This window comes from Salminus brasiliensis, chromosome 17 (genome assembly GCF_030463535.1).
Source record: "Salminus brasiliensis chromosome 17, fSalBra1.hap2, whole genome shotgun sequence".
NCBI classification, from domain to species: Eukaryota; Metazoa; Chordata; class Actinopteri; order Characiformes; family Bryconidae; genus Salminus; species Salminus brasiliensis.
The window spans coordinates 13,382,761-13,410,536 of NC_132894.1; the positions used below are offsets into that span (position 1 = coordinate 13,382,761).

General features: G+C 39.7%; 1 protein-coding gene across 3 annotated transcripts; it reads right to left on the reverse strand.

The window, feature by feature from the left end:
* On the reverse strand, positions 1-27,064 carry itgb6 (integrin, beta 6). Of its 3 annotated transcripts, none has more exons than XM_072659825.1 (17): positions 26,843-27,064; positions 23,180-23,249; positions 22,790-22,860; positions 22,246-22,444; positions 20,482-20,728; positions 18,829-18,994; positions 18,558-18,719; positions 16,595-16,690; positions 14,763-14,852; positions 11,465-11,599; positions 10,268-10,533; positions 8,814-8,965; positions 6,751-6,973; positions 5,341-5,435; positions 2,388-2,501; positions 1,808-1,974; positions 1-1,676 (listed from the first exon to the last, which is right to left on the reverse strand). In XM_072659825.1, the coding sequence occupies exons 2-17, from the start codon at positions 23,232-23,234 to the stop codon at positions 1,587-1,589; spliced, it is 2,328 nt and encodes a 775-aa protein (XP_072515926.1). In that variant the 5' UTR covers positions 23,235-23,249; positions 26,843-27,064; the 3' UTR covers positions 1-1,586. The 3 variants fall into 3 exon arrangements, with proteins under 3 accessions (XP_072515926.1, XP_072515927.1, XP_072515925.1); XM_072659826.1 differs by lacking the exon at positions 26,843-27,064 and adding an exon at positions 23,383-23,397; XM_072659824.1 differs by lacking the exon at positions 26,843-27,064 and having other exon boundaries at positions 23,180-23,376.
* Positions 27,065-27,776: the final 712 nt, after the last annotated feature.

Genomic DNA, 27,776 nt, shown 5'->3' on the forward strand with positions numbered 1-27,776 from the left:
TTGACCCAGCCAAAAAAAACCAACAACTTTATTCCACGTTAAAAAGCTAACTTATGATATTAAAACACAACTCAAGGCTCAGCCTCAGTTCAGCCAATCACATAAAGGTTCACAAACCCACGTAAAATAATCGTCACGTCACGCAAAAACAGTCACTGAAGCCACCATAATGTCCAGTGTTGCTCAGACCTGCAGCAGCTAATTGCAGTAGCAGTAGACTTTTCCACACCAGTGGGCTGGACAGTGCTGGAGGGTGTGTTGGAAGATGGTTAAACCACAGTAAAAGAAATACATGAACAAGTTAACAAAACAAAAAAAAAAAAATGCTGTACTGTGGCCTTTTTTTTACTTTCTTTGGAAAGTGGTCACTCACATCAGCACTTTTGAAACAAAAATGAGGAACTTCGATCAGGAAACTAAGACTAGGTTGGACAATCTGATACAAAATAATCTAGCAGACATGACTTAAAACTAGAAATGGCACTTTGGTGTTGAACAGTCTCAGTATCATCACCTGGCTAAGATTAGCATAAATAGCTGGATTGGATTTCGGAGGGAAAAATGAATGAATGAACCTGGGCCGATCCTGAACTCCTGTGACTAATCTAGCCTGAAACAGCACACACTCACACTGTGATGTGTTAGCTGTGTGTTTCGTCCTGTGGGGTAGTAGAGTGTTTGAGTAGTTTGAGCATGTGGGATCGATACCCGGGCTCGGCAAGCTGCCGCCGTTGGGCCCTTGAGCAAGGCCTTTTACCCTCTCAGCTCCCCGGGTGCTGCAGCAATGGCTGCCCACCGCTCTGGGCATGTGTGCTCACAGTCACTGTGTGTGTGTGTTCACTGCACGGATGGGTTAAAGGCAGAGGCCAAATTCCGTCTGTGTCCAACACATGGGGAATATGGGTGTCTTGTCTTGTCATGCTAGCCTGCTTTTTAAATGCTAGTAGAAGTGAAGTGCTTTAATTCAAAAGTCATTTAAAGGTTGTACTGAAGGTACTAAAAGTGGTATGATGCCATCTCTACTACAGGGCCACGTTTTACCCTGGCTATTTCAGTGGCATGACTTTTTGACCTGGGGTCAGTCACAGATCATTGCACAAACGTAAAAATATGTAGAAAAAGGTTTTGATAAAAAGTTTGGTGTGAAGCAACAGTTTAAGTTCCCTCAAAAGTGTTCTCCAACCTGAGCGTTACAGAACTTGGTTCAGTGCCATACAGAAGTACAAACAGGGTGACAGTAACAAAAAACTTTTTGAAAAGGACATTTACAACGAAAAAGTGTTGTTTTAGGCCAATTCGAATAATAAATTACAATCTCTTTTTTCACTCATACTCATGAAGAGTGCCAACAATTCTGGATCTGACTGTATCTGATCTGATTTTTAAAAACCTTTTAGCAGCATGTATATGTACAGTATATATAAAAAAAACATCCAATGTATGGTTCTGAGGTGTGAACATCCATGAAAATATCTACCACTGAAATACAAAAGTTTCTCACACAAACAGAGAAACAAACACGCACACATACACACTCCCCAAAAACAGTAGTCTGCATTCTGTAAGTTAAACTGACAGACACCTTTTCAATATATATCGACCTTCTGCCGACCAGCATTTTTATATGCTACATTCTTAAAAGTTGATGTTGAACTCCGGAACAGAGGATTCGTGCCCTGGAAAGAGAAACATGGTACAGAACAAATGTCTAAATGTCTGAAATAAATGAAATAATAAACACAATATATAAAACAAATGCATGCAGCGTTCACACATTTATTGACAAGTTTTGCACTGGGTTACTTACGGATTGCCATTTTGCTTTAGCTCTTTCTGCCTCAAACTTGGCCACCTCTTTTTTGTCGTGGACAGACACAAGGAACTTCCAGACCACCAGGAGTATGATGCCAATTGTGAGTACAGACATACAAACACCCAGAGCGATCACTGCAATGTTTGGGGGCTTAGGACAGTCTGAAAGACATTCATGCAAAAAGAAAGAGTTTTCTGGCAGGTTTGCAATAACAACAGTAATAACAGTTGTATATGTATATAATGTAATATAATATAGAATTTCAGTTTAATATACATTTGGGAGCTCTTTAGGATTAAGATATTTAAAGTGAAATGACACTAAACAGATGTGTTTAGTAAAGCAACATAAAAGAATCACAAAGAAGAACCATTCTGATTTCCATAAGGAAGCCTTTTTCTAAAAGAAATGTGAGTATGAGGAATCTTTTAAAGTGTGTAGAGTTTTTTAAAGTGAGTTTTTTTTATTTTTAACACTGCAGGTAGGATAATTATGAAAGTGTTCCTATGTGATAGCTCATTTTTTAAACCATCAACGGATCAGATTATCTACACTACTGGATGGTGGTCCTTACCAAGATATGCCTTGTAGACAGTGTTGCCTTTATCACTAGCCACCAAAGCAAAGGAGACAAAGCATTCATCTTCTCTCTGGACAGTACACAAAACCGCTCGACTCTCTTCAAAATCTGGAAAAGGAGAGAAACAGAGCACAGTGTGAGTGGGTGTACAGTAAACGATGACCTGATCTCCAAGAAAATATTAAAATAAATTAAAATAACAAAAACTTGCATCAGGCTTGTTAAGATGTTCATTTGAAAACGTCTGAGGTTATATTTTAAGGTGAGGATGCAGGGGGATGCCTTTTTATTTTCTAAAGACCCTTCCTCTATGGTCACATAAAGATCTCACAACCACAACTTGACCTCCAGTGTTCCTGTTATCTGCCATTTTCTAATTAAATTACAAGTTGAAGAAATGGGCACCTGAAAATGTGTTGCTATATTCTTAATCTTATAATCTTAATCTTAATTCGCCTGCTTTGTGGGCATAAATTGTATTTTATCATATTTAGAGTGCGGTGCAGTTGCTTAGAGGGGCCGGTGGCTAAGGACAAGATTTGAGAAGAGTATTCATCATAAAGCTTTGAATTTTGCATTATCTGACCCCTCCTGGCAAAGACTGTGAACAAGCAATTGACACATCCATCTAATAAGGGCTGAGGTCTTGGTTAAAGTTATCAGATAGGGGGTTGAGGTTCATACCTTTGTATTCTGCTCTTTTATTCAATGTGAAAATGCAGAAGAATATTTAAACATTTCCTGTCGTTTTGTATCACATGGTTTATGGTCGTATCATATTCGAGGTGAATGCAGTCTGAAATAGGCTCCTGCTGAGGACCCTGATCATAAAGTGTCTCACTGTGCTAACATGCCAACAGGCTATTTAACGTTATTTAGAGCTATTTAGAGAGAAGATAACTAGCTTTCCAACACAAATTGTGAGGCACAATATTCAGAGAAGAAGAGGACTCGAGTCTATGGTTGAGCTACAGTATTATAAACAACATAAAAAAGAGCAGACTATGGATGGATGTTTTCAGTTTAGCACCTCCACGCGGGTCCTCTCCTATGAAAGGTGCCTAAATATCTGAATGTGACTGTATTCCTTGCTAAGAGAACTACTGACAGTCCTTAAGAGATAAAAAAAATATTTTAATATATCAAGATTTAAGATTAAGCAGCACATTTTTTTATTTTACACCTAATATTAAGTCCCGATTTCAGCAGTGTTTAGTATTGGATATCTGCTCTATTACATGATATACTTATGCACAATTAATCTGTAAAAAATACCCTTTATGTCATCCATGACATTTCTTTGACCTGATCAGATTTCCACAACAGCCTACAAAACGGAATTTAATACTGTTATCTTCCCATGCATGCAAAGCATAGCCCGGTGATGTTACGCCAAGCAAAAATGAAACAATCACTCTTTCATTTTTCCTAGTAAGAGGATACAGATCTTCTCCTTTCAGAGCTCCAGTGATGTCCTTATCAAAAGCTGACGCTGTTTTGTGTGTGTCCATTGTATCTCTCAGTAGGAGGCTGAAGACATAGCCTCACATACACCTCATTGCCTGCATAGGCTGAGGACTCCTATAATGGCTGTGTTCTTGCCAAGAGACTTGAGGGTCTTGTACTCGATGAAGCTCGACAATAGCCTTGTCTAGACAACAGGCTAAGTGGCATGTATGTCTTTGTTGAGTGTCAGTAGGCTAATCTTAAGGGAGTGTGTGTGGGTGTGTGCGTGGGGGAGAAAGAAAGAGACAGAGAAAGAAATACACAGATGTATTGAGTGCAAAGATAATGAGACTATATAAAAAAAACAGGCAGTGCAAATTAACCAACATGTAGTTCTGATTCCAACAGTGTTGAGTCAAGCGTCACATGGATGCCAAAGTGACTAAGAGTGCGCTTTTAAAAGCTCTCAAAGTCCTTTATCTGCTCCATCCTACCAGAGCACTTGACATCACTGGAATAAGGAGGATTTGTCAAGGAGGATTATCAAGGACTCCACCCACCCAAGCCACTGCCTGTTCTCACAGCTGCCCAGCGGCATGAGGTACAGAAGCTTGAAGACCAGAACCAGTCGGTTCAGAGACGGCTTCTATCCTCAAGCAATTAGGCTGCTGAATGAAAAATGGCTCACGGATTATGGACTTCATCTGTATCATCACACCTCCTCCACATACAAACACACTATGCACCCTGCACTTACTACTGGGACCCCTATGCACAGTCACACTGCACCCACAAAGACTTTCCCCCACCCACACTACACCTAAACTCACACCCATCCAGTGCCTTTTGTAAATAATGTTTACTAATAATGTCAGATTATATTAAACCTGCTTTTATTATTATGCAAAACTGCTTTTACCAGTGCAATATTGTAAATAGAGTATGTTTATGTCTGTGTATATGTATAGTATACGTTAATATGTAAATATTCAGTATTTCTATTTGTGTAAATATTCAGCATTTCTATTTGTAAATTTGTGTTCTTTTTGTACTACTGTGAGGGACGATGCACAAAGTTTTTCATGTGACAATAAACGTGATTTGATTTGATAATAACCATTGCAGCCTGCTTCAGATTACCTGGGCCACCCGACAGCCTATGCAGATGCACTTAACTGCAAAGACTTTGTTCAGGCAGGCAGGTTAAATCCAATGTTTTGGTCTATCTGATTCGAGGTGGATAGATATTCTGGTGTCTGAACATCAAAAAGATTAAACCCACATTTCTATGACGTTTCAATTCCCAATTAAACCGGTGCTATGGGAACATAGACCTCACGATTTGTTGAACCTACCCACTGGAAGTTGAATGAGGCTAAGCAGTCAGACTTTGTGAGATGTACTCTTATACTGACAAAACTATACTACTGCTACAACTGCTGTCCCACCCCAGGATAACCTAACAACAGAGTCTGAGAGTGACAAAGATGCATGCACTGACCTGTAGAGTTGCTCACAGTGGCATGAATAGTGTTACACTTGTGGACACACTCTTCTGAGAATTGATCAGTTTTCAGATAACACTCCACACATGACCTGTGGGACACACACATATACACAAACAATGCATGTCAGCTCTTCAGAGGTCTCAAGAGACAGGCTGGTTTTATTTTCGCTGTAAGGAGAACCGTCTGGACACTTCTCTAGGTGCCTTTTCTCCCATTCTAGCTCTCTATCTCTTCATCAGGGAACTGAATGGCAGACAGGGTGACAGGGCCTTTTGAAGGTGGAAATGAGATACTGAAAACCTGTGACATGCTTTTCCCTTGGCTTGATATGTGGAAAAGAACTGGGCAAGCAGAACATGAGCAGGACGAATACAAACACACGTAGACACACATGTTTGTATCAATTGTATTTTGTTTGTATTTTATCCATTCATTTTCAATTAAGTTTTTTTTCTGTCCCTGAGTCCCATGAAGCCAACCACTGTGGGTGTGTTTTAGAATGCAACACCAGACAGCTAGCAGACAATTAAGACTTGTGGCCACCCACTCGTACCCACTCAGAGAGGGCATGTTCCCAACGGATGGCTGTGGCATCACTGGGGATTGAAACAATACCCTGGCCGACGCTTAGACGGCTGCGTCACTTGTGAGCCCCTGTTATTGTCTTTTTTATTGCTATTGCATTTTTCACATAATAAAGTATTTACAGATGAGGATAAAACATTCTTAACCTTCATGTAAAAAATACATAAAGGTACATAAATGTAAGAAAGATTTATTAAAGAACAACTGGCAGACTTAGAGCAGCGTTATGAGAGAACTGGCATTTCTCGCACCTATGCTCCAACTACAAGTGGGAAGTGTAATTAGGGTTTTGAGCCACCACTAAAGTACATGCAGTTCTAGACAAGATGGGCTGAGAGGCACAGAACTTTCATTGAGGGTGAAAAGTGCATTAGCACTGACTTGGTAGAGTAAAATATTATACAAATATGATTTGAGGTAAACAGCGTTATGCAACCCTCATGAGCACAATCCTGCCTGCTTCACAAAAGTTAAATGGTGCAGTTAGCAGCACAAAGTAGCAACAGTAAAGGTGCTATCCTGCCTATTACAGGTCAGTGGAGAATCACAATGATTTTGAAGCTGTTAAAAATGTGACATATTGTTGCTTTAATTGACCAATTTTCTACACACAGTAGACATTATCACATGCATGTATTAAACATATACAAGGCCTGGTTCAGTGCTGCATTAAATTATGTCAAAAAGTGAAAAAAATAGATACAGCAGCAGCGGCATTATTTGGAATTTCAACAGTGATAAATATACTATCCTGACTAGTCCTGACTGTGTGTGTGACACAGTGTGTGTGAGAGAGAAAAAATGTGATGTGTGTGTACCTGGTTTTGCTACAGACATCTCCACAGGTTGGGCACTTCTCGCATTTATCCCCCGAAGCTCCAAGAACAGAACATGCGCACTTCCCACACACACATTTTCCACGCCCGCTGCAGATCGACCCATCCGCGGATTCACATGCCTGTGTGCTAATGCTGCAGTTGCAGTACTCGCCCGTCCAACCACTGTGACACACACACTCGCCACAGTCACACTCTCCGTTACCTGACACCCCACCAAACACATACACACACACACACATACAAATGTTGTTCATGAGAAAACAGACATTAGCACATGTAGAAACATGTAGGTATATTATATATGGTGCACAACATACATATCTGTCAATGCTAATATATTAACATTAGTAAAATACAGAAACTGGGATTACATCCACCTGGAGTATCACAGAGACATAAAACATATTTATGTTGGGTGACAAACGTGGTAAAATGAATGAACACAGTGATCCAGTGTGGCCTAAACAATCTGCTCTTCTAGAGCACAATAGCCTCCATCTGTCTGAAGCTGATCATTTCTTTTAAAACAATCTGATCTGATCATACCAATATGTAACAACAATATTGTTGTGAATCCCTAGTTGGAACAGTTTGTGCATTTATTTCCATTAAACTGTGCTACCACACCTTAGTTATGTAACAGGTTTCCTGTAACAATCAGGCTCAGAAACCTATTCATGACAGAAGCTCCTCGCTGACTCATTCACACCTGTCACCTGGACCTCTGAGTGTTTCTGCAGGGGTTTTTTTTTGTGAGTTTGAGTGACTGATAACGTTAGACTCCAATTACTCATCATAAATGTTGTTGTTTGAACCAGCTGTTATAGACGTTACACGTCCATTTGCATTCGTGGTGGCTTTTAAAGGTGTCAGATAGAAGGCTCTAGGCAAGTTCTTAGGGCCAAATTCACTGGTGGTTAGAATAAACAAGTTGGTTAGGCGCAATACTATGCCATACATGCCGTACCATGAGCTATACATCCTATACATTTACTGACGCTGTTTCTTAAGTGTTTAATATGCACTATATGTCCAAAGGTTTGTGAACATGCACATGAAACAGTGTTTCTTCCAAACTCCAGAGCATTAATAGGAAGTCTCTTCCTTTTTTCTGCAGTAACTCTTTACTATTATTGAACATTTTGAAATGTTGCCCTGAGAATGTGATTGCATTCGACCACAGGAGCATTTTTAACCCTAGTGAGGCCGGGTATAGACGTTGGATGATCAGTTCTGGATCAGCCATATGCTTCTCTAACTCACCAAAAGGTATTGGATGGAGCTCTGTGACTACAGAGAACACCATCCACTGCACAACACAATGCTAGGGGAGGCTTTATACCCCTCTATACCCCTCTACTAATGCTTGGTATTATATCCCACTGTGTTGGCGTTGGCTTTTCTATGATCATACAGGTTGTGTGTGTGCCTTGGAGCTCCTGTGTCAGCAATGGTTGCACCTCAATAGAGCTGAATGCACCAATAGAAAGCAGTGTTCACAAATATTTAGACATATAGTATATTATATTACAGAGTTTCCAGAAGGAAATGTCTTATTTCACTGTTTTTGTCTGTGCAAATAATAGACATAGTGTAATTATTATTTAATTGTAATTATTTATATTCTACTATTTACATTTATTTTTAAATAATTACAAAATGTGTGTAATTCAAATTTAGCAGACACTATTTAGTATGTGATCTTTATCGCTGTATTATTTAGACACAAGCCAAATGCAAATTCTCACTAGTGTAAATAAACTGATACTGGTTCCTCAGCATACCCATACCAGCACTACAGATTAGCTGTTTTCAGACTCAACATTGCTTTGTAGAGACACTTTCACACCCTCAACTTCCTCCATCACAGCATAGTAATGTGGGGGGTTCTGTCAGGATGGCATGTAATTAGCAGGATGTTGTTTTTTCATTACCATTCCCTGAGAGATCAAATACACTCCTCCCTACAGTCAGCAATGCCTGTGTTTTCTGTGAAATCAAACTCTGCTTTTTTCTCTGCCTGCATTGCTTTGGTGACTCACCTCCACACAGCTTTCCTCTGAATCTGAGGCAGGAGAAGTTCTCACACTCGCAGTATTTCCCATACACACGTCCGAAACTGGACTGGTGGCACGCACACTGCCCACAAAAACATTCGCCCTGCCCACTGCACATCTCCGCACCCTCCTCCGTCCTGCAGCAAATGCAAGCACATTCATACTATATGCACACTCTGGATCAGACAACTGTTGTGTGAATGTCCAAAGCAGAAAATCTACCAGCACCCGCTAGTACTGATTCTCATAATGTATCAAAAATAATCAGATTTAACCAAAACTGAAACCCTAAATACTACACAGTAAAGTCGTCAGTGCTGAATGGAATAGGGATTCCAAGTTAAAAAGGAACTCCATCGAAAGTGTGATTGGTCACGCTCCATTCTAGAGATAATTACCAAAGTGTTCACAGCAGTGGTGATGGGAACCAGACCTCTAAAGGGTTTAAATGTTGAAGAAAGTTATTGCATGACAGGGTTACAAAACCACTGCTGGATGCATGAGATATTGGTTTGAAGGCATCATAAAATGTATTTACTCAGTATTTTAAATTGCTCACACGTCTACATAGAGGGCGTGATTGGTCCTTATGATTTGGCTCTAGAATGAAACAAGCTATTTGAAGTGAATGACCTCTTCCGAATTGCTGCAATAAAGACAAGACAACCATATTGACCATTTGTGACTTGGGATTGAGATGGAATTCGGCTTCTGCTTTTATCCATAACAGTTTTGGATTTTAGAATTGGTCCGTTTTGTATTTCAATGACGAAAAAAAGGTTCACACTCATGTCACTCAATGTCACTTGCAATTACCAAACTCTTATTATGCAGCTATGCCAAAGTAAATTCAGTTTTTTTTTCAAGATCAAGTTTTGGCTTTATTTGGAAAAGTGTTAATAAGGGAAAATACACTGTAATAACAGAGAAGTAAGGACAAAGATGTATCCCTATTTTACCATTTTCTATTTATATCAACGTCACATCTAGAATTAGGAAGAAGATTTACTGGTCATTTTAAATGCCACATAAAATGTCTACAATTTCACTGCTGACATCAGAACACCTAGTTCCTATTTTTACCACCATTGAAAATTGTCAGTAGGTTGTACAGCGCACATGACTTGGTTTACACTTCTACAATGGAACTATGTTGGAATCTGAAAAAATGGACTTCCCCTTCCCCTTGTAGTCTAATAATGACAGTTCAAATCAGTACACAGTAGACCAGCAAGTGTTAGCTTATGATTTTACCTACTTTCACGAGTATCCATATATTTAGAGTGTTAAACTATGTTCCTGGTGAGCCACAGCTCTGAGTTTTGCATTTTCCCATATGAACCCATCAAGGCTTGGGGAATGAGTTAAGTTAAATCAGTTGAATTTAATAAGAAAGAACATGACTTCTCTTATGACAAAACACTGTTCCTCTTTCTCACCTGCAATCGCTAATCTGGCCTTCGGTGTCTTCACACTCACACCTGGGTCCCATGAAACCAGGGTCGCACGCACATACGCCACAGTCTAATGCCCCGTGTCCGTCACTGCAGTGTGTGCTGTTAATCTTGGCAGTAAGGTGGCAGTCGCAAACACATAGCGACTCCAGCTCCACATCTAATGTGTCTTGGAAACCCACTGGCCGCAGGGAGAATTGCCGCGGACTCTCCAGACAGCTTGCCAGCTCCACCGTCACATTAAAGGCCACCTGAGAGAAGCATATTTGCCGTCACTTTCACACTGTTCACTCTAGCTAGAGAATTTACATCTACAAAACACAATCATCACCTATAAAACACAATATTAATAGCACAGCATGCAGTGGCTGTTATCACTTTTTGCCAAAAGAGCTTTTTTATCTTATCATACTAAATATATTTAGTATTAAAATTTGGGATCTGTACATGTCTGTACTATGGTGGGCACTGTAACTTTCTATATCATGGCTGTAATGCAAAAAAAACTCCAAAATGTCAACTTTACAGAGAAAGTAAAAAAAAAAAAACCTTCTTAACTTCAATGGAAATGACAGAGGAGCCTTGCGCATTGCATTTGAAATCCTTAACTCGTGATTATGTTCTGATCGGCTCTCGGGATTGGCAAATTAGTGACATATCGGGTGATCACAGATCAAAAAGTCTGCCAAAACTGATACATAGCCAATCAATCAAACAATCATCTCTACCAATGACTAAAAAGACTGTCACAGTTTCTATTAAATATAACCCTAAACCTGGACCTGACTTTCAATAAATAATTTGCACTTTTAATACTAAGTGTGACCGGCAGCTGTAGTATAAAATCATATTAATCATATTCATATTCCTTCTTAAAATGGAAACACAATACAACTATTTTCAGCTTTGTTAAATTATGATCTTGAACAAATGAACACATGCCACAGCAGAGAGAATGCATGGATTAGAGAGTAGAACTGCGTTCAAAACATTAAAGGATTAAACTGATGCATGCCTGTACGGTTATGGCCAATGATGTTACAGGATGCCACATGTCATTTTTTAAACTCGACTTTTTCTAAGACTCAGTGAAAACATATTGTACTTCTGATAGAAAGTAAATAACCAAAACTTGTTCACCTCAGAGCTACGGTAATAAAAAAAAAAGTAAGAAAAGCTCACCATGTCTCCGACTTTGACATTTGTGCAGCGTTTGACCCCAGGGTGCACTGTCCCATCCTGACAGAGAGCAGTGAAGGAAACCTGTAGATGTTCTGTGTCTCCCAGGACTTCCAGTTCAATCTCAGACCTCAGCTCCTAACAATCAAATACGTCAGACATTAGTTCTCTCTGCACTGCACTTATTCTGCAAGCCTTTAATGCTAGTAGTGTGTTCACACATGAATGTGAAAGAGGATGTAGGGTGACCTACTGTTAGTACTTGAATGATAGACTACAACCACTGGAACATAAAACTTTAGTTACAGTTGCAAGAAAAGTTGACCTGTTTGGAATAACCTGAATTACTAATAACATTTGGCCTGACCGTTAAATACGTCACATTGATAGACAAACACCATCTAGGAAAACTTATAATACACAAAACTGTTCATGTCTTTTATTGAGCGCTTTTACATCTTCAGTGTAGATCTGATCTGACCTTTCAGCAGCAATTTTGACCCATTCCTCCCTGCAAATGTGTTTCAGTTCATCAATCTTTCTGGGGTACCGCCTACTTCAGGTCATGCTACATCATGTCAACAGGGTTAAGGTTTGGACTTGACCATTTCAAACCATAAATCTTCATTCAACCATTCTGAAGGAACTGCTGCCCTTACATTCTCTTGCAAAATGTCTGATACACTTTGTATTATCTCATCTCCTTGTTTGAAATCTCTTGGATAAGTCAATAACACTTCACTTACTTTTTCTAGCCTGCACTGTGAATGTTTACTCAGGGTGCTCAGTAAAAGTCATGAACAGCACAACTGCTTGTCTTACGAGTTTTGTCAGATTGGGTTTGTCAATGATTGTGACTTAGATAATCGGGCCACATGTAAATTTGACTATCAGACCACATTATTAGTTATCAGTGCAGAAATCCAGGTAATTTTTTTCTTTCTACGTAGTGCAACATCTGTTATCCTACATGAATCCAGGCAATAAATGGTGAAGTATCTAGAACACATTTTAAGAACAATTTCTCAATACTGTCTGCAAACAAAACAACTTTACTGTTGAGCATAGTTCTCACAAATCTAATTGGCTCTGGGCAAATCTAAATCCGTGTCTGACTACACTAAACTTTTTGTTGCCAATTTATGTTGGCAAACACAGTGTGCCGTTACTCTGAGTCATTACTGTGAAATGACAGACATGTGCTCCTTTCTTCCCCTAAAAGGAAAGGGGGAGTTGAGGTGATACCACTACCTGACTTCTCTCACACAGTTCCTCTGTTTAAAATGCCAGAAACAGGAACAGCAGGAAAGACCTTTTCTGTGTTCTTTCCCAGGTCATTCAGTTACCAAAGCGAGAAAGAAAATGGCTCATTCTAGTTACACACAGAATGCTTCACAAATGTACAACCTCCGCCTCCAGTAGTCCACTTATAGATCTTACTTTTAGAGTTCCCTATGGGAAATCCAGGTCATTTCAAAGGGTTCACTTACTTTTTCATAGTGCAACATTCAGAACGGGCTGTCTACTACTGTATATACTGGAGAGTAGGGCTGGGCAATTTGGTAAAAATATTATATCACCATAGTTAAAGACATGTTTACAATACACAATATTTAACATGCTACACTTGGTCACAGACAAAATACATCAGTAGCGGCAAATTCTTTAACGCTACTATTCAAATACTGTTTGTAACACTGTTTGTAACACAATGTGCAGCTGATCAGTGTTGTTCAGGCACTGACAAAATCCTTGATATGATTAAAAAAGCATATTGTGTATCACGCTAACAAAATGTATTACTATACGATACAATATCGTCGCCCTACTGGAGAGTGAACAATACTTTTATTTTTAACAGTGTTACAAGTATTACATAAAATTCTTTAATTGTAAGTAAAGGGAAATAATGGTAACTCAACCAGCTAAGGTAAAAAGTAGAATCTGCAAATGGAAAGAAATGCATTTAGATTCTTTGCAACCTTTGGAATTTTAGTCAGAATGCATTTTTAAGGTTAGTAATAGTTGCCGTTTGTAAAGCTTACCCAACATCACTATATTTACTACAAAATAACTTATTCATTGTCAGAGCATGAAAGAACACTCTCTTGAATGCATAACATTAATAATGTAGCTACCATATGCATCTGAGCTTTGGAACATGTATAGCATGCATGCCCCCCCTCCATTCCTATTAGCAAAACTTTCACTTTCAGTGAAACTGCAAGCACATGCTATGTTACGTGTAAAACATCCTATGAAACAAAACACTTGAGAAGTACTGTAGACTCATTCAGAAGCAGCATGTGGAAATTATTTCTGTTATGTAGAAACAATGGCTAATTTTCTAAAATAATCATTTAAACTGAATATACGTCACAACAATGGCTGACTTCCTTCATGTTTTAACTAAAAAATATAAAAATGATGGCTTATAATATATTATTAATAATTATTACTATTTAAGTGTAATATGTTGGAATAATGGATTATTTTTTATTATATATTTGATTAATATTATTAGTAATATGTCAAACGTTTTGCTTATTTTCAAAATATACTGACAATTGTGATATATATTATATTAGCCGGTCATTAAATCTTAAAAGCAAGCAAGTAAGTACTTATATGTGACCAAATGCTTTGGCATGTAATTGGCTGAAACAGGCTTCCATAGTTTTAGAGCTTGTCCTTTACATTTTTTCTAAATTCCACCACTTTTGCTCAAATTCAGACGCGCTTACTGAATAAATGACAGTAGTTACTGAATCTTAAATGATTACTCAGATTAATGGACTTCTCCACAGTGATCTACACTAAAAGTATTTAAAGTCCCTATAAAATGCCCACCCAATTTCACGCAGACATGAAGACAGGAACAGCATGAAGGCATGAAAAGACTAAGGTGGGACCTGTGAAGAGCAGCTAAGTTCCGGAGGCTTCAGATGAGGCAAGTTATTAGAGAGCGCTAGCAGAGGAACGTGCGAGTGGGGGGTAGAGGAACAGAGATGGAAACATCAAACAGCCCGTGGAGGACGAGTACAGACTTGCACCATGAACATCACGACACAGAGCAAAAGAAGGGCAGGAAAGAGGGATGAAAGACCAAAAAACAGTGTACAAAGCACTCCCACTCGGCTACTACAGGTGAGCTTATTCAGCGGATTCAGGACAAATGCTTTATGTCTCTACAACTTCCTTTTAGCACACCTCTAATTAATGTAACACAGTGACTCCTTCACCTACTGTAATGTGAGCAACTTCTCCAATACACATGCACGGACAAATACAACTGCTGCACCTTATATGCATTCATGATCAGTTCAAGGATGTTCCGGGAATCCTCTTCCAGCACCCCAACTGTAGCACCAGGAATCAGATTGGCATAGTTCTGTTAAAAGTAGGAGAACAGGTTAATTTAACAAATGCTTCCCGATTAAAAAAACACATGTAACTGGTCATAGTGGGTTTTCAAAGTCAGGTTCAAACTTGGTCTTACTTTATTTGGACCAGGACATTTTAGTCCCCTATAGATTTTCTATAGGTGTTCAGACTGTTAATGAACTTTCAGGGGAAACTCATTTGATTGTCAACAATGTTGGGGTTAGGGCTAGAATTAGGGCCAGGGCTAGGTTTAGGTAAAGGTTAAGTTTAGGTTTTGGGTTGATGTTAAGTTGCAGGTTAAGGTTAGGGATAGGGTGAGGTTTAGGATTAGGATTAGGTCAAATGAAACTGAATGTATTAGATATTTAGTTAAATGTAATGAATAAACAGAATATATAGAGACAAGGAATAAACATATATAAATAGAATATACTGAAAACACATACTGTATGTACTATAAAATTCAAGTGTAATTTCAAACTTTACCAATTAATGGTTTCCCACCACTTCTTTTATGCAAATTTTAAAAACAAGAAACCTGGATGGAAAAACATTTTCATTCCTAAATGAGGTGGAAATTTGTGGGTTTTTAATCATTTTCCACTTCAGATTAAAATTGATGACATAGCCCTCGGGTGGGCTTATTTAACTCCTTATCACTATAAGGCTTATTTCACACTAAGGTGTATTACTCAGTAACTACAGGGACTTCTGTAGAAACTGGCGGGGCTATTCTGTGGTAATAGAAGTGTGTAATAATACTTTTGCTTTAGGCTTTTTTAGGGGGTTAAGGTAACAGACCACATTATACACAGCAGCAGTAAAACTCACACACAGTATGTTTCACACAGTGTGGAACACAAACTGTGGCCAATTGAAAAACATGTATCTCCAAAATGGTGGCTTTACATGAGAAGGCAAAAATGTTCTTAACTTTGAACAGACGTTCATGTAAAATAAGAGTGTACTCCTTTGAATGTTACAGCTTTCATATTGGTTGATTCATCCAGAATTATTTACTCAGTGTACAGAGCCGCTACCGGGTTCAAATGATGGAGAAAACTAAAAACAGACAAAAATGGAGATACATGTTGTTCACTGGACATCAGCGATATACATTGTAATTTATAAACATATATTTATACAAACTGATTAGGACAGTTATTTGGCAGGCCAGTCTAGAACCAGGCTGTACATTCACAGGGCTTCGATGATGAAGTAGGACAGTGATTTCAGCCACTGTGGCATCTCTGAACTGTTAGGCCTGCAGCATGTGTGTCTGACAGATGATTGTCCAAATGGCCCTGCTGAGAGCTAATAAAGGTTCAGATCTCTCCTCTGTATTGGCCAAGCACAATGAACAAACTTCTTTGAAGTCATTTGTTGTCATATCTTCTTCAGAAATCTGCAACAGCTAAAATCTATAGTCTTTATGTTAAACAGTAGGATAAGGGGTTAGGAAAAGGTTAGAAAAGGAGAGGCCTATAAAGAAAACTTGGACAAGAAAACGTTGTCACATTCCTGGTAAACATGGATGGTGTGATAGCAGTCGTGTTTGAGCATGTTCACAGTAGAACTGAACACACACCCAATCATACCATCTATCCTGTCCTCACTGATACACTCAACTACCTTTTTCTCTATGGGGAATCTCAGGTTTCACATACACAAATCTATTCATGTTTCAGTCACTGTGGTTTGAGATGAACAAACCTAAATCTGAAAGTGCCTGAGTGTGCTTGATCTCACCTCGTAGTTCTGTCTCTGATTGGCTGTGACTGCGAATATGAGAAGGATGTTGTTTTCCACCAGCTTATCTATCAGCTGCCCTAAGGTCGGGTACTCCTAAACACGAGAAAATTACACAAAAATGACATCAGGCAATGCTTAAACCAACCGGCAGTGAATGGTCTATGTTTAGAATCTGTAGTCTCTGCAGCAGGGGTTATCAAATAGGTTTGACCTTAGGCCAAATTCTTGCAGAGCAAATACTTTTTGGGCCAGGCCCCAGTGCACCCTCCATCCCCCACCCCCACAACACACAAACCTCAGACACACACTAAAATATATTGGTAACTTTTGACACATCTAGTCACACTCTCATCCAGTCACAGATGTGACAGAAGTTATTAACAATTTAGGCAAATTATATTTTTATATATATGAAAGATAATAGGGTATAGTGGGGGTGACTGTGCATTTTTATTGGTTAAGATGCATAAAAATATCCTTGGTGTTGTGCAAAAAACTTCATGGCACCTTTACATAACAAGGGAAAAACCTTCTTGATTTTCAATGGAAGCCAATGTAAAAAAAATATGATTCCAAGGAAATTTTGCAGCATTTCTATTGGTCCATTTATCATAACATTTTGAAACAAGTTAATAAACAACTGACAGATTTATGTTTGTCATAACAGTGAAAAACGACAAAAATGGAGATGGGAGGTTTTTGCTTGCCAGTGCTTGCCAGTTTGCCAGTTTTTGCTTGCCAATATATTGGTTATATTGGACCACAACTGGTCCTGATTGTTTTCCATGGGACATGTTGGCTCCCTTAGGCACAGATGTGTAGTGTGGGATGGGTCTGCCGCATTGGATTTGATTAATTCACATTTTATGCAAATGAATCTGTCCAACCACGTGCATTTTGGCAATAAAACCCATTAGGTATTTGCAAAGTTTATTTCTACGGTTCAATTTGATCTGTTTTTTAAAATATTCATGTGTGGCCTGAAGGCATAGCAGCAAAAACATTTACATTCATGGCATTTAGCTGACGCTCTTATCCAGAGCGACTTACAAGGTTATTCGCATTACAGATGTGGGCCAATGTAGTGTTAGGAGTCTTGTCCAAGGACTCTTATTGGTGTAGTGCAGCATAGTCACCCAGACTGGGAATCAAACCCCAGTCTCCCACATGACGTGGTAGCACACTAACAGGTAGTGGTGTTATCTGTTGCGCCACACCAACCACAACAAAAAACATGAATACTTAATGACTTAAACACTGATTTGAAGATCATTTGATTCATTTTTACCAAACTAGTTCTTTTATGATGTTCATGTTAAACTGAATCCTGTTTATGTCAGAGTGAAGATGGGGAGGGGAGTCTGTGCAGCACAAAGGCTCTCTAAGAACACAGATTTACGGCAGGCAGTTTAAATAATAAGCAATGTACAAAACCATGCATAGGAGCAAAGTTTCGTCATTCTGTTTTATAACAAATGATTTCAGGTCATGTAATCTTCGTCAACAGACTCTTGCATCTTTATGCCATAACCCTGTTTGATGTAGAAAACTTTTACTTTCCAAAATTAAAGAAAATTCCTTTGTGAAAGAGTAGACCACCCTCGTTTAAAAAGTTCAGTGAAGGATTTACAGTAAAACTGCATAACAAAAAGTGAAAAATATGTCACCTAAAAGTCTTTTTTGAAAGTTGGCAGCAGAGTGGAATAAAAAGTTTACATTACAGTTATCTTGGCACAAAGATCTCATATAGGTGCAAGTGGAAATTACCATAAGCTTTTTCTATAATCAATAAATGTATTTATAAATATTTCTTTATTATACCATCATTCCAATGTTTTATCAGCCTATGTCATTAAAATCTGGTGGCTGTGAAGCACAGCTGCACTATGATTTCTGTCTCCTTCAACAAGCACTTTATACACACTTCATATAAGTTTAGAGACTGCAGGCTTCACCTTACCAAGTGGCCTGCCATGGAATACTCATTGTTGCTGTCCAGATGACACTGGCCATCGTTAGGGATCACAATGCCAGCCATTTTGCTGTCCATTCCAAAGTGAGAGTCTGCGTCACTCGCAAACACCAACAAGCGCATGGAGTCATTTCGCCACCCGATCTTGTCCTAGGGGAGGTATTCTATGTGAGTTCAAACAGGAGGGACACAAAATGGCCTCTTTTCACAAAAGATGGGTTCCAGTTGCATGTGGATGCATGGGACCAAACCGTCTTACCCCACACACTGCTGCCTGCATGATGGCATCAAAGCCACACTCCGGAAGGTCATTGTTGGCCGAGACGCGCTGCTTGGAAATGATCTCGTTGAATTTATCCGTGCTGCTCGTCAACGGAAGGATGTGTCTGTATCCAAATGTGGGCAGACATACATGATCTACACTCCTGGAGAACAGAATAGAGGCATATCACGGAATGTTCTTCATTATAATATTAAATATGGAATATAATCTGCCTTCATAAAAGTTTGATTTTATAGAGAAAAAAAAGTTAGATTTGAACAGGTAGTTTTTGTTAATAATCCATTTATATATATGCAAATGATCTATCATCTGATTGGCTGCCCTGTTTGCCTCATTCAAGAAGCCCAAGTCAAAATACTCATTACTTCAATATAAATACGGAGGCTGTAGGCTGAAAAATTCAATATGTGTAAAATATGTGTAAATATAAAAACACAATATATATATATACTCTATAAAACTCTGCTGATATACTCTTTAATTAAAAACAACAAATAGGAACATTTTGGCCCATAAGCAAAACAATCTGTGAGCTGAGTATTTTCCCATTCTGCTAGAGTAGAGGTGTTTAGAGGTGTTATAGAGGTGTTGAAGAGGTGTTACAAAAACAAGATTTTACTAATAAGGTGATGAATATTGCTTAATGGCTTAATACCTAACAAGGTAAAAAATACTTCATTTTTAATCTCAGGTTTTCTTTAAAAATTATTCTGCAGTAACTACACTAAAGGATTATCTATGTCGGACGCTATAGGCCAGTGGTTCTCAATCCTGGTCCTCTAGTACTGCTGCCCTGCATGTTGTATTGTTTTTCCTGAACTAACACACCTAGTTCACCTCAGGAAGGCTTTGTTAATTATTTTTTCAGATCAGGTGTGTTGGGAGTAGAAGTACACCATTGACCAAGATTGAGAACTACCGATATAGGCCAATTTATTAGTGTCAATATTGACTTTTATGGCCACAGTACTTCTGGGATCAGCCATTAATAGAGCTAAACACTAGACAACGAACCAGCCCAACATGAATCACCCTTGTTTGACTACATGACAACAATACCGGCTGAACTGACTCATTTTAATGCAGAACATCATCAAGGTTTGCAGGAGAATAACATGTTATAACACAGCAAAAGCCTTGTAATGAAGAGGACTAATGAAATGTAATAAACGGCACAACTAGGAACTGACATATTACCTATACTGTCAAATCAGATGTTTTGTTGATTATTTTTCTCAGTTTAGCATGCTGGGGAAGAAAAGAGGTATCTGAAACCAGTATTGATAGTTATTGAAATATTTGACCATCAAAATCAGTACTAGCCACAAAAAACAGTCATTTCGTTTGGACCCAAGATAGCACAAAGTAAGTCATGCAGTGTTTAAAGTAAAGTGTTGACATGTAGGCTCACTATGGGTCTCTTATAGTCTTTTCCTTAATACCTACTACCTTAAAAAATGGACAACATACTGGTGTGTCCTTTAAAGACTGAGAAAATGGTACAGGATTTTAGTGTTTGTGTGCTTCCTACATGTGTATACTTATCCCTTTAATTAAAATGGAAAGTACGTAAATTAGTATCTCCAACCACATCTTTGTCAGACGATTGACTGTATTGAAGTTAATTACCTGCAGGGGTTGGCCAACTCCTCTGGAGTGATTTTGATGTAAGGCAGAACTGGCTTCTCCACAAAAGAACCAAATCCCAGTCTGAATTTACTGGTGAGATTAGCCATTTCTTTAGAGAGAGTAGATCCCAGGTGTGTAATCGTCTTCAGATCATCGAACATGGAAGCGGACAGGTCCATAAGGTAATACATATCCACAGGGTGGTCTTCCGGTTGCTGCACTTTGACTTGAAACGTCACCTGGGTTCCTGGCGAGGAAAAGGAGAAACGTTAATCGGCAGAGGCACTTCGTCAGATGGTTTCCCATCAACCAGCTCTTGCACAATGCACAACAAAACCACACACTATGCTCGTCATAAGAGGTGCACAAGAAATTTAGGATGATGACACTAATCTCACTCACACAGTAGGCTTGAAATAGTGCAGTCCACAATAAGCTTTGGCATGATTTCTTGAATCAGCCAATATTGTGTATATATATATATGTATGTATATATGTATATATATATTCTAGTGCACTAATGATGGTGTGGACTCCATGGCTACACACAAAGGGAAATAAAAAGGAAAGGTTTTGAGATGATAACAGTAAATTTACTCACCAAGCACAGAAAAAGCCTAAAATAACCCACTTACATCCAGCTCAAAGGCCTTTAATTCCTATCTCTCAATGGCAATAAGCTTAGGCCTGTTATCTTGGCAAGTAAATATTATAAATGTTTCTTTTGCACAAATACAGTACTGTACACATGGTCTGAGTTTATGGGATACACAAGAAAAAACAACTATTTTGAGATGATGACACCTTACCTAAAAGAGTAAAGCAGAGCACTGCACTCATAACCACTTTAAGCAAAGGCACCTCACTGCTGGTTCTATGATCTCGGTTTCTTCAGTAAATAGCCTTACATTATGACGATTTCTGGTGAGCTGATGCAGGAAGTGGGATTTAGAGGAATGGTTTCCTTTCATTCAAAATAAAGTCAATCAGACCAGATGTTTGGTGGCAAGGTTTTAAGATAAATACAGAGGTCTATGTCATTCAACAATGTCTTCCATTGCTTAGCACAGCATACATAGCTTGTAGCACCAGAGTAAAACTAAAGGAGCAAAATTTTAAATTTAGGTGTTACACTTAATTAGTAAGTTAACCTTAATGAAACATGCTAACCTGGCCAATGTGATAAGATAGTAGCCACCAATAAGTCATTATAGTGCAACAATGCTAACTTGTAGCTATTCAGTTCCTTTCCAAAATAATAAGTAGACATAGACATAATCTAATTTTTTCATAGCCAAAATTCACAATGGAAAAAGTGGTGAATCTGAAAAAATAAACAAACTATTATTATTTGATTACAACAACCTGAATGTTCTTGTCTACTATTAAGTTTTTTTTTTTTGTTTTTTTTTTTAAAGCAAAATACTTTTCTCATAATAATCATAAAACAATCTCTCATGCATCAGGCAGTGTATGAGTAACCATTTTACCCAATCGTTGACTGTTACAGCTTTCTGTGAACCCGTTTTAGAGGCTTTAACCTCGTCAGACGTCTGGTTCCATTCACCGCCACTGTAAACAATTCTGACTCGACGACTTTCTCAAGAACGACGCCCTTTCACATCAAACCACTACAGATGACTTTGTTTACATCTCAACCGCTCCCTAATGTTACAGTTTAAACACCACGGTGACGTTCCTCTTTAAGAAATCCAGCCGCCCTAAATGAGGACCTGGTCACGGTTCCGAGTAGAAGTCACACACCTGGTCTGAGGCTCAGCGCCATCCTCTGCGGCGCGATGTGAGACACGTTAGCGCGCGCTGCTCTCTTGCCCAGCGGGTCGTCCTGGCGCAGCTCCGCGCGGGTAACCGGGAACTCCACCGCGTCTCCCGCGCATCCTCGCGCGCTCAGCTCCTTCAGCGTGCCGCAGCGCTCACCGTCCGCCAACGAGCCCGTGAAGTTCTGCCGGTGTGAACGAACACACACACACACACACACACACACACATACACATACTAATACAACGGTGGGAAATGCTGCGGAGCCCAGTAACAGGCCCGTGCTCCGGTATGCAGGCATGCAGCACGAGTACTACTCTCTATAGCATCACTGCCTCCATATTATTATTATTATGATAATAATAATAATAATTATTATTATTATTATTAATAAGATATTTGAACAAACGCCACTCTTTTGTTTACACTGGCTAAATGTTAAGCTATACAAATATATATATATATTTTTTTTTTTCCACGTTTTCCAGCACATCCATTTTTGTCGTCTCACACTGAAGGACCCTCATACCTGCAGAGTGCACCACGCGCACTGCGGCCCCAGCTGTACGCAAGCGTCGCACGTGAGCGCCGAGCACGTCCCTGAAGACGAAGCGGGTAAAGAGAGGCAGAGAGGGCAGGAAAAGAGGCAAGACAGAAGTGCGGTTTGTCAGTGCGGTTCAGCTTTCACACGACACATCAAAAAAAAACACACACACACACACACACACACACTAGAACAGTGTGAGGTGCAGCAGGACCACTGCTTAAACAGCGCCCTGTGTACTAAAAGCTAAACCTGCAGTGAAGATGGAGGCTGGACGATACTGAGGGAGAAAATCAGTGCAGGAAAATTCAAGGTAGCTAAGAGTTGAACTTGAAGCAGTTGAGTAAAAACAGTAGGAAAGGTTTCCAGTCTTACCTTCGACGGTGCTAAGCCAGTGCTGAAGGAACAGACTGAATAAAACAATCCCCATTAGTCCTCAAGGTCGCTGCGTGAGGGAGAGAAATATGACCATGTTTATGTCGTTTGTTGTAGAAAACGGAGAGCAGACGTGTGGTGCGGAGCAGAGCAGAGCTCGGAGCTGGGCTGCCCTCACCTGAGGGGAGCATTTCTTAACTTACCTGCCCTGCCTTTTCTACACACTTCCGTACAGGTGAGAGGAAGGAGAGCGGGAAAACAGCAAGGAGGGGGCCTTTATTAAGAGGTTTACACACAGGGCTACGTCAACAACAGGGGCGAAGAATTAACGAATAGTGTTTGATTTATTTATTCATTTATTTTTCATTTATTTTTCATTTAGGTTAATCAGATATTCTGTCACGTTGTGTGTGTTCGGTTTTTACCACTTTCACACTTTTTACATTTTTAATCATTTACATTAATAATCAAAAACTTCATTTAAAAAAAAAAAACGAAAACAACATAAGCCCATTTTTTAAATAACTAATATCTGTAGTGAAATTGCTGTTAGGCTAAAAGGCATCATGACCAGCATTAATGACAAGAAAATAAAGAACAACAACAAAAAAAAAAAAGTTCCAGTGAATTTAAATATTTCCGATCTGTAACTTACCTAGTAAGCTGCCCTCTCTCTGTGTGTTTATACACGGAATAGCTGGTATATAAAAACAGGAGGTATCTATTTTCTGTGTGGAAAATCAGGTCAGTTGACCTGAAATGTACAGCGCAGAATGGCAGTACACCTCAATGTGGGAATTCAACACAACAGTTTCTCGCTTCTTGCGTGACGTTAAGCAACTGTCCACATTGGGTGCTGTGGCTTTGAGACGAAAACCCTTTAAAAAGTATTCCACAAGAACAGGGAAATGTGAGCATTCGGCTTAAATGCAGTTGCTTTACCACGAAACACAGTCCTCAGTTCTTGTGTGCGGCTGGGTGCTCGTTGTAGCTTGTTGGGTTGGATCGTTATTGCAGGATCCAGTGGAATTGTTATATCTAAAATCTCGCCTTGGGATCGATGTATAAAGACAGATTCACACAACGCGGTTTTAACACAAGTCATTTTACCTGCGGCGCAATCATTAGCTGCACTCAACTGAAGCTGACAGTGGATTTCTTTGCACACACAGACCTCAACTGAACTTCAGGCAACGTCTGTACAATGCACCATGTCTGCTCGGATCAAAACAGCTTAAATATTTTTAGCATTGAAACCCGTTAAAAAAGGCCTCTAAATCCATTGACATTACTGATAAGCCTGGACGTGTTGAATTAGGCCATCTCACCACTGTATGCATTGGTCAGGAAGGTGGGTTATCTCTCTACAGTGTGCATAATTCTCCAGGATTGTCCTGCTCTGACCCTTCTTTGACTTGTCGGCCACATACCTCCAGCACTATAAACACTAGCTATCTTGATACATAGAGGGTTTCTCCAAAGCCCACAGGACACATTCCGTTCTACGTGGATCCGAACAGGTGTGCGTGAGTGTGAACCACGCCTGCTCGAGCAGCCGTGAGTCAGTCGGCTTGTCTGAGACTATGAACTTTTCAGACGAATAATGATAAAGCCACGTTAATGTTTAACACAGCGAGCCCCCGGAAAAAGCTAAGCTCAGGTCATTGTTGTCATATTTTAGAAGAATGGCAAAAACCGTAATGATTAACATCAGGGAAGAAGAAGCATGTCAAGGTGCAAAAGTAGTAGGGTCGATCAGTCCTGGTTACAGGCCCGATTGATCAGAGTGATATGACTGCAGCAGACCATTGTTTTCATGCCGCGTTGTGTGTGAGAGCGAAACTGTGTGTGCAAGCGAAAGTCAGAGATGAAGAGGGAGGGCGTAGAAGTGAGTGATATGATGATGCTCTTTCACTATCGTGAGCATTACATCAATCACATTACATCCTTCTGAGCCTGCAGTGGATATCGCCAGTAGTTATGACACACTGAACTCCAGCATAGAGAGCTGAAACAGTGCTGTTTGTAAACAGTGCTTTAAAAGCATTGCTAATGTTGCTGCTGTTTACTAGAAACTTAATAAGCATCATGAGGTGAAACGTGGGCTTGGTGGGTTCCAGGTGGGTATGGGCTCTGAGTGGGTTTGTACATGCGTTTTTACTGGGACCCAGTTGGGCTTCCCAAATAGGCTCCATCATTGCAGCTCCCCTTAATCTCACATGGGTCTCGTCTAGGCCCTGTATGCAGGATACAATCGAGATGGGGCCCATGTTTAATCTCTTCTGGTCCCATTACTGACCCTGGCTGGCATCCATATGTGGGGCCAACATAGAACCTCAAAACTTTCTGGTTCCCACTTCAGCACAGGTTAACCGGGATGATATGTATTGTGTACTGGTAAAATGTCGTCAGTTATTGCGTTAATAAATAGGAACAGAGGAACAGCAATAAAGCTGATTTACATGTAGATGACATAAGGTCCTCTCTTAATCTTATCCTTAACTTTCCTGTATGTTTCAGGTTTTGTTTGGGAGATTTTAACCCATTCCTTATTGGCAAAGGCTTTTGGGTCTGTGAGGTTCTTGGGCCATCTTTTGTGGACTGCAGTTTAATGGTCTGTCTACAGATTTCGTATTTATATTTGTAGAACAGTGCACCACTACTTCTGAGGTTGCTAATGATTGTAGACAATTATAGGTTTAAATTAGCAATTTTGGCCACCCTATGAGCATTTTCTTTGAGATCTTCCATACCTCAGTTTGACCTCCACAATTCCTGTTAACGTACATTTCGGAATTACATTATGGACTGAGGACACAGCTACCTGAACATGCTTTGCTATCTTTTTTAATAGTCTCTTCCTGCTTTGTGGGCATCAATTATTTTAGGTTTTATTATTTAAGGGTGCTAGTCAGCTGCTTAAACAAACCTGTGGCTGCTTAATGACTTAGAACAAGGCTTAGTCTTAACAAGCTAATTAAGGTTAGATACTTTGGTTAAAAGTTATACGAGAGCCCATGGTGCCTTCCCTTTAAAAAAAAAAACATTTAGGACAACCCTAAATAATACAGCAATCTTGCTTAAAATGTTGCAGCTCGTATTCTACTTACTTACACACAAGACTGTATTAATGTATATTAAATATTTAAAGGAATAAAATAATTAAAGGAATTTAAAGTGTTCAGCTTCAAAGTATTCAATGTCTATCACTCCTATAGCATACAGTCAGTGAGCATGTACTAAAACGTTGCTGTGCTTCCCTTTACTTCTTCGTGTCACATTTTCAATTACTGTCCATATTTTCTATTTTCTAATAGAAGTGAACAGTAAGTGAACAGTTTGCTGTTCATGGTAATCAGCTATATCCCACAGATGCCGCAGTTCGAGACTGTGTCAGTCAGTGTTTGAAACACACAGGAGCGTTCCTATAACTCAATACAAATTGGCCAGTTTTGCCACTGTGACACACGTGGCTTGAAAGAGGTGCTCCAGATTGTCAGCAGCTATTAGCAGTTCAGAATCGAAGTGTCTGGGTCACACCGTGGACCGTTAGCACAACAATCAGACCTCAAATCACTAGTTTTCTCTCGTCATACATACACACAAAGCGAGAAATGCCATGATGTTTCATGCTTGCGTATTGTAATCTGTTTGTTCACATACCTCCAGGAGCCTCTTCGGTTATCATAGTGTCCGCGCTGCCGTCAGGATTTCTGATCATGCATCGAAATCTCAGAAACCGACACCGGCGGGAGAGAACCAGCAAGTGTGCATGTGTCCGTCCAGCAGACAGTTTTTGTCGGAGTAACAGTAAACTTGAAGTATCAGAGCGGCTTTATGGAGCATGACGCCTGCCTTCTGCCCCCCTACTCACAGGCCTGAGCACACACACTCTCATATGTACACACACATACACAGGCTGAATGATGGCAGCAACTGTTGAGCTCCACACACACACACACACATACACGGTCAAGCACTCCTTTCATTAAAGAAAGAGACAGAGGCAGAGAGAGAGAGAGAGAGGAAGAGGTGGCTGTATTGAAAAGCCAAGTGTGTCTGCCTTCCAGTGTGTTTGTAAGCATGTGTGTGTGTGTGTATGCTCGGGGTATCTGCATGTAGGTTAGTGGTTTAAGCTGTCTGTCACAGAGCGGAACTGATTCTGGTGGAACATAGCTGTCAGGTGCTTTTTTAGTCCAATGTCTAGTCCCTTCTGTCTAGGTTGCGTTGGTTTCAGTTGTGTGGTGTCTGCTCTCTGTTAAAGGCCTGAACTGATTCCTTTACCGGAAACGACTGACAAATGCCGGCCGCAGCCAGGATAATGGGTGAGAAGTGAAATGAGGAGAGAGAGGAAGAAGCTGAGAGACATAAGGCAGAAGAAGGAGCGAAGGAGAGAGGAATAGTGGAAACTTTAAACAGAGAGCGAAGTGAGTGACGATGCTGTGATTGGGTGACACGACACCCACTCACCTAACCACACACACTCACGCATATAAAATCACCTGCCCCATTTGAAGAAGCATGTAGGTGGTTAGCCTAACCACTTATAAGCTGAGAAACGTTTTCAAGCTGTTGAAAGAAACTAAACTTACAAAGC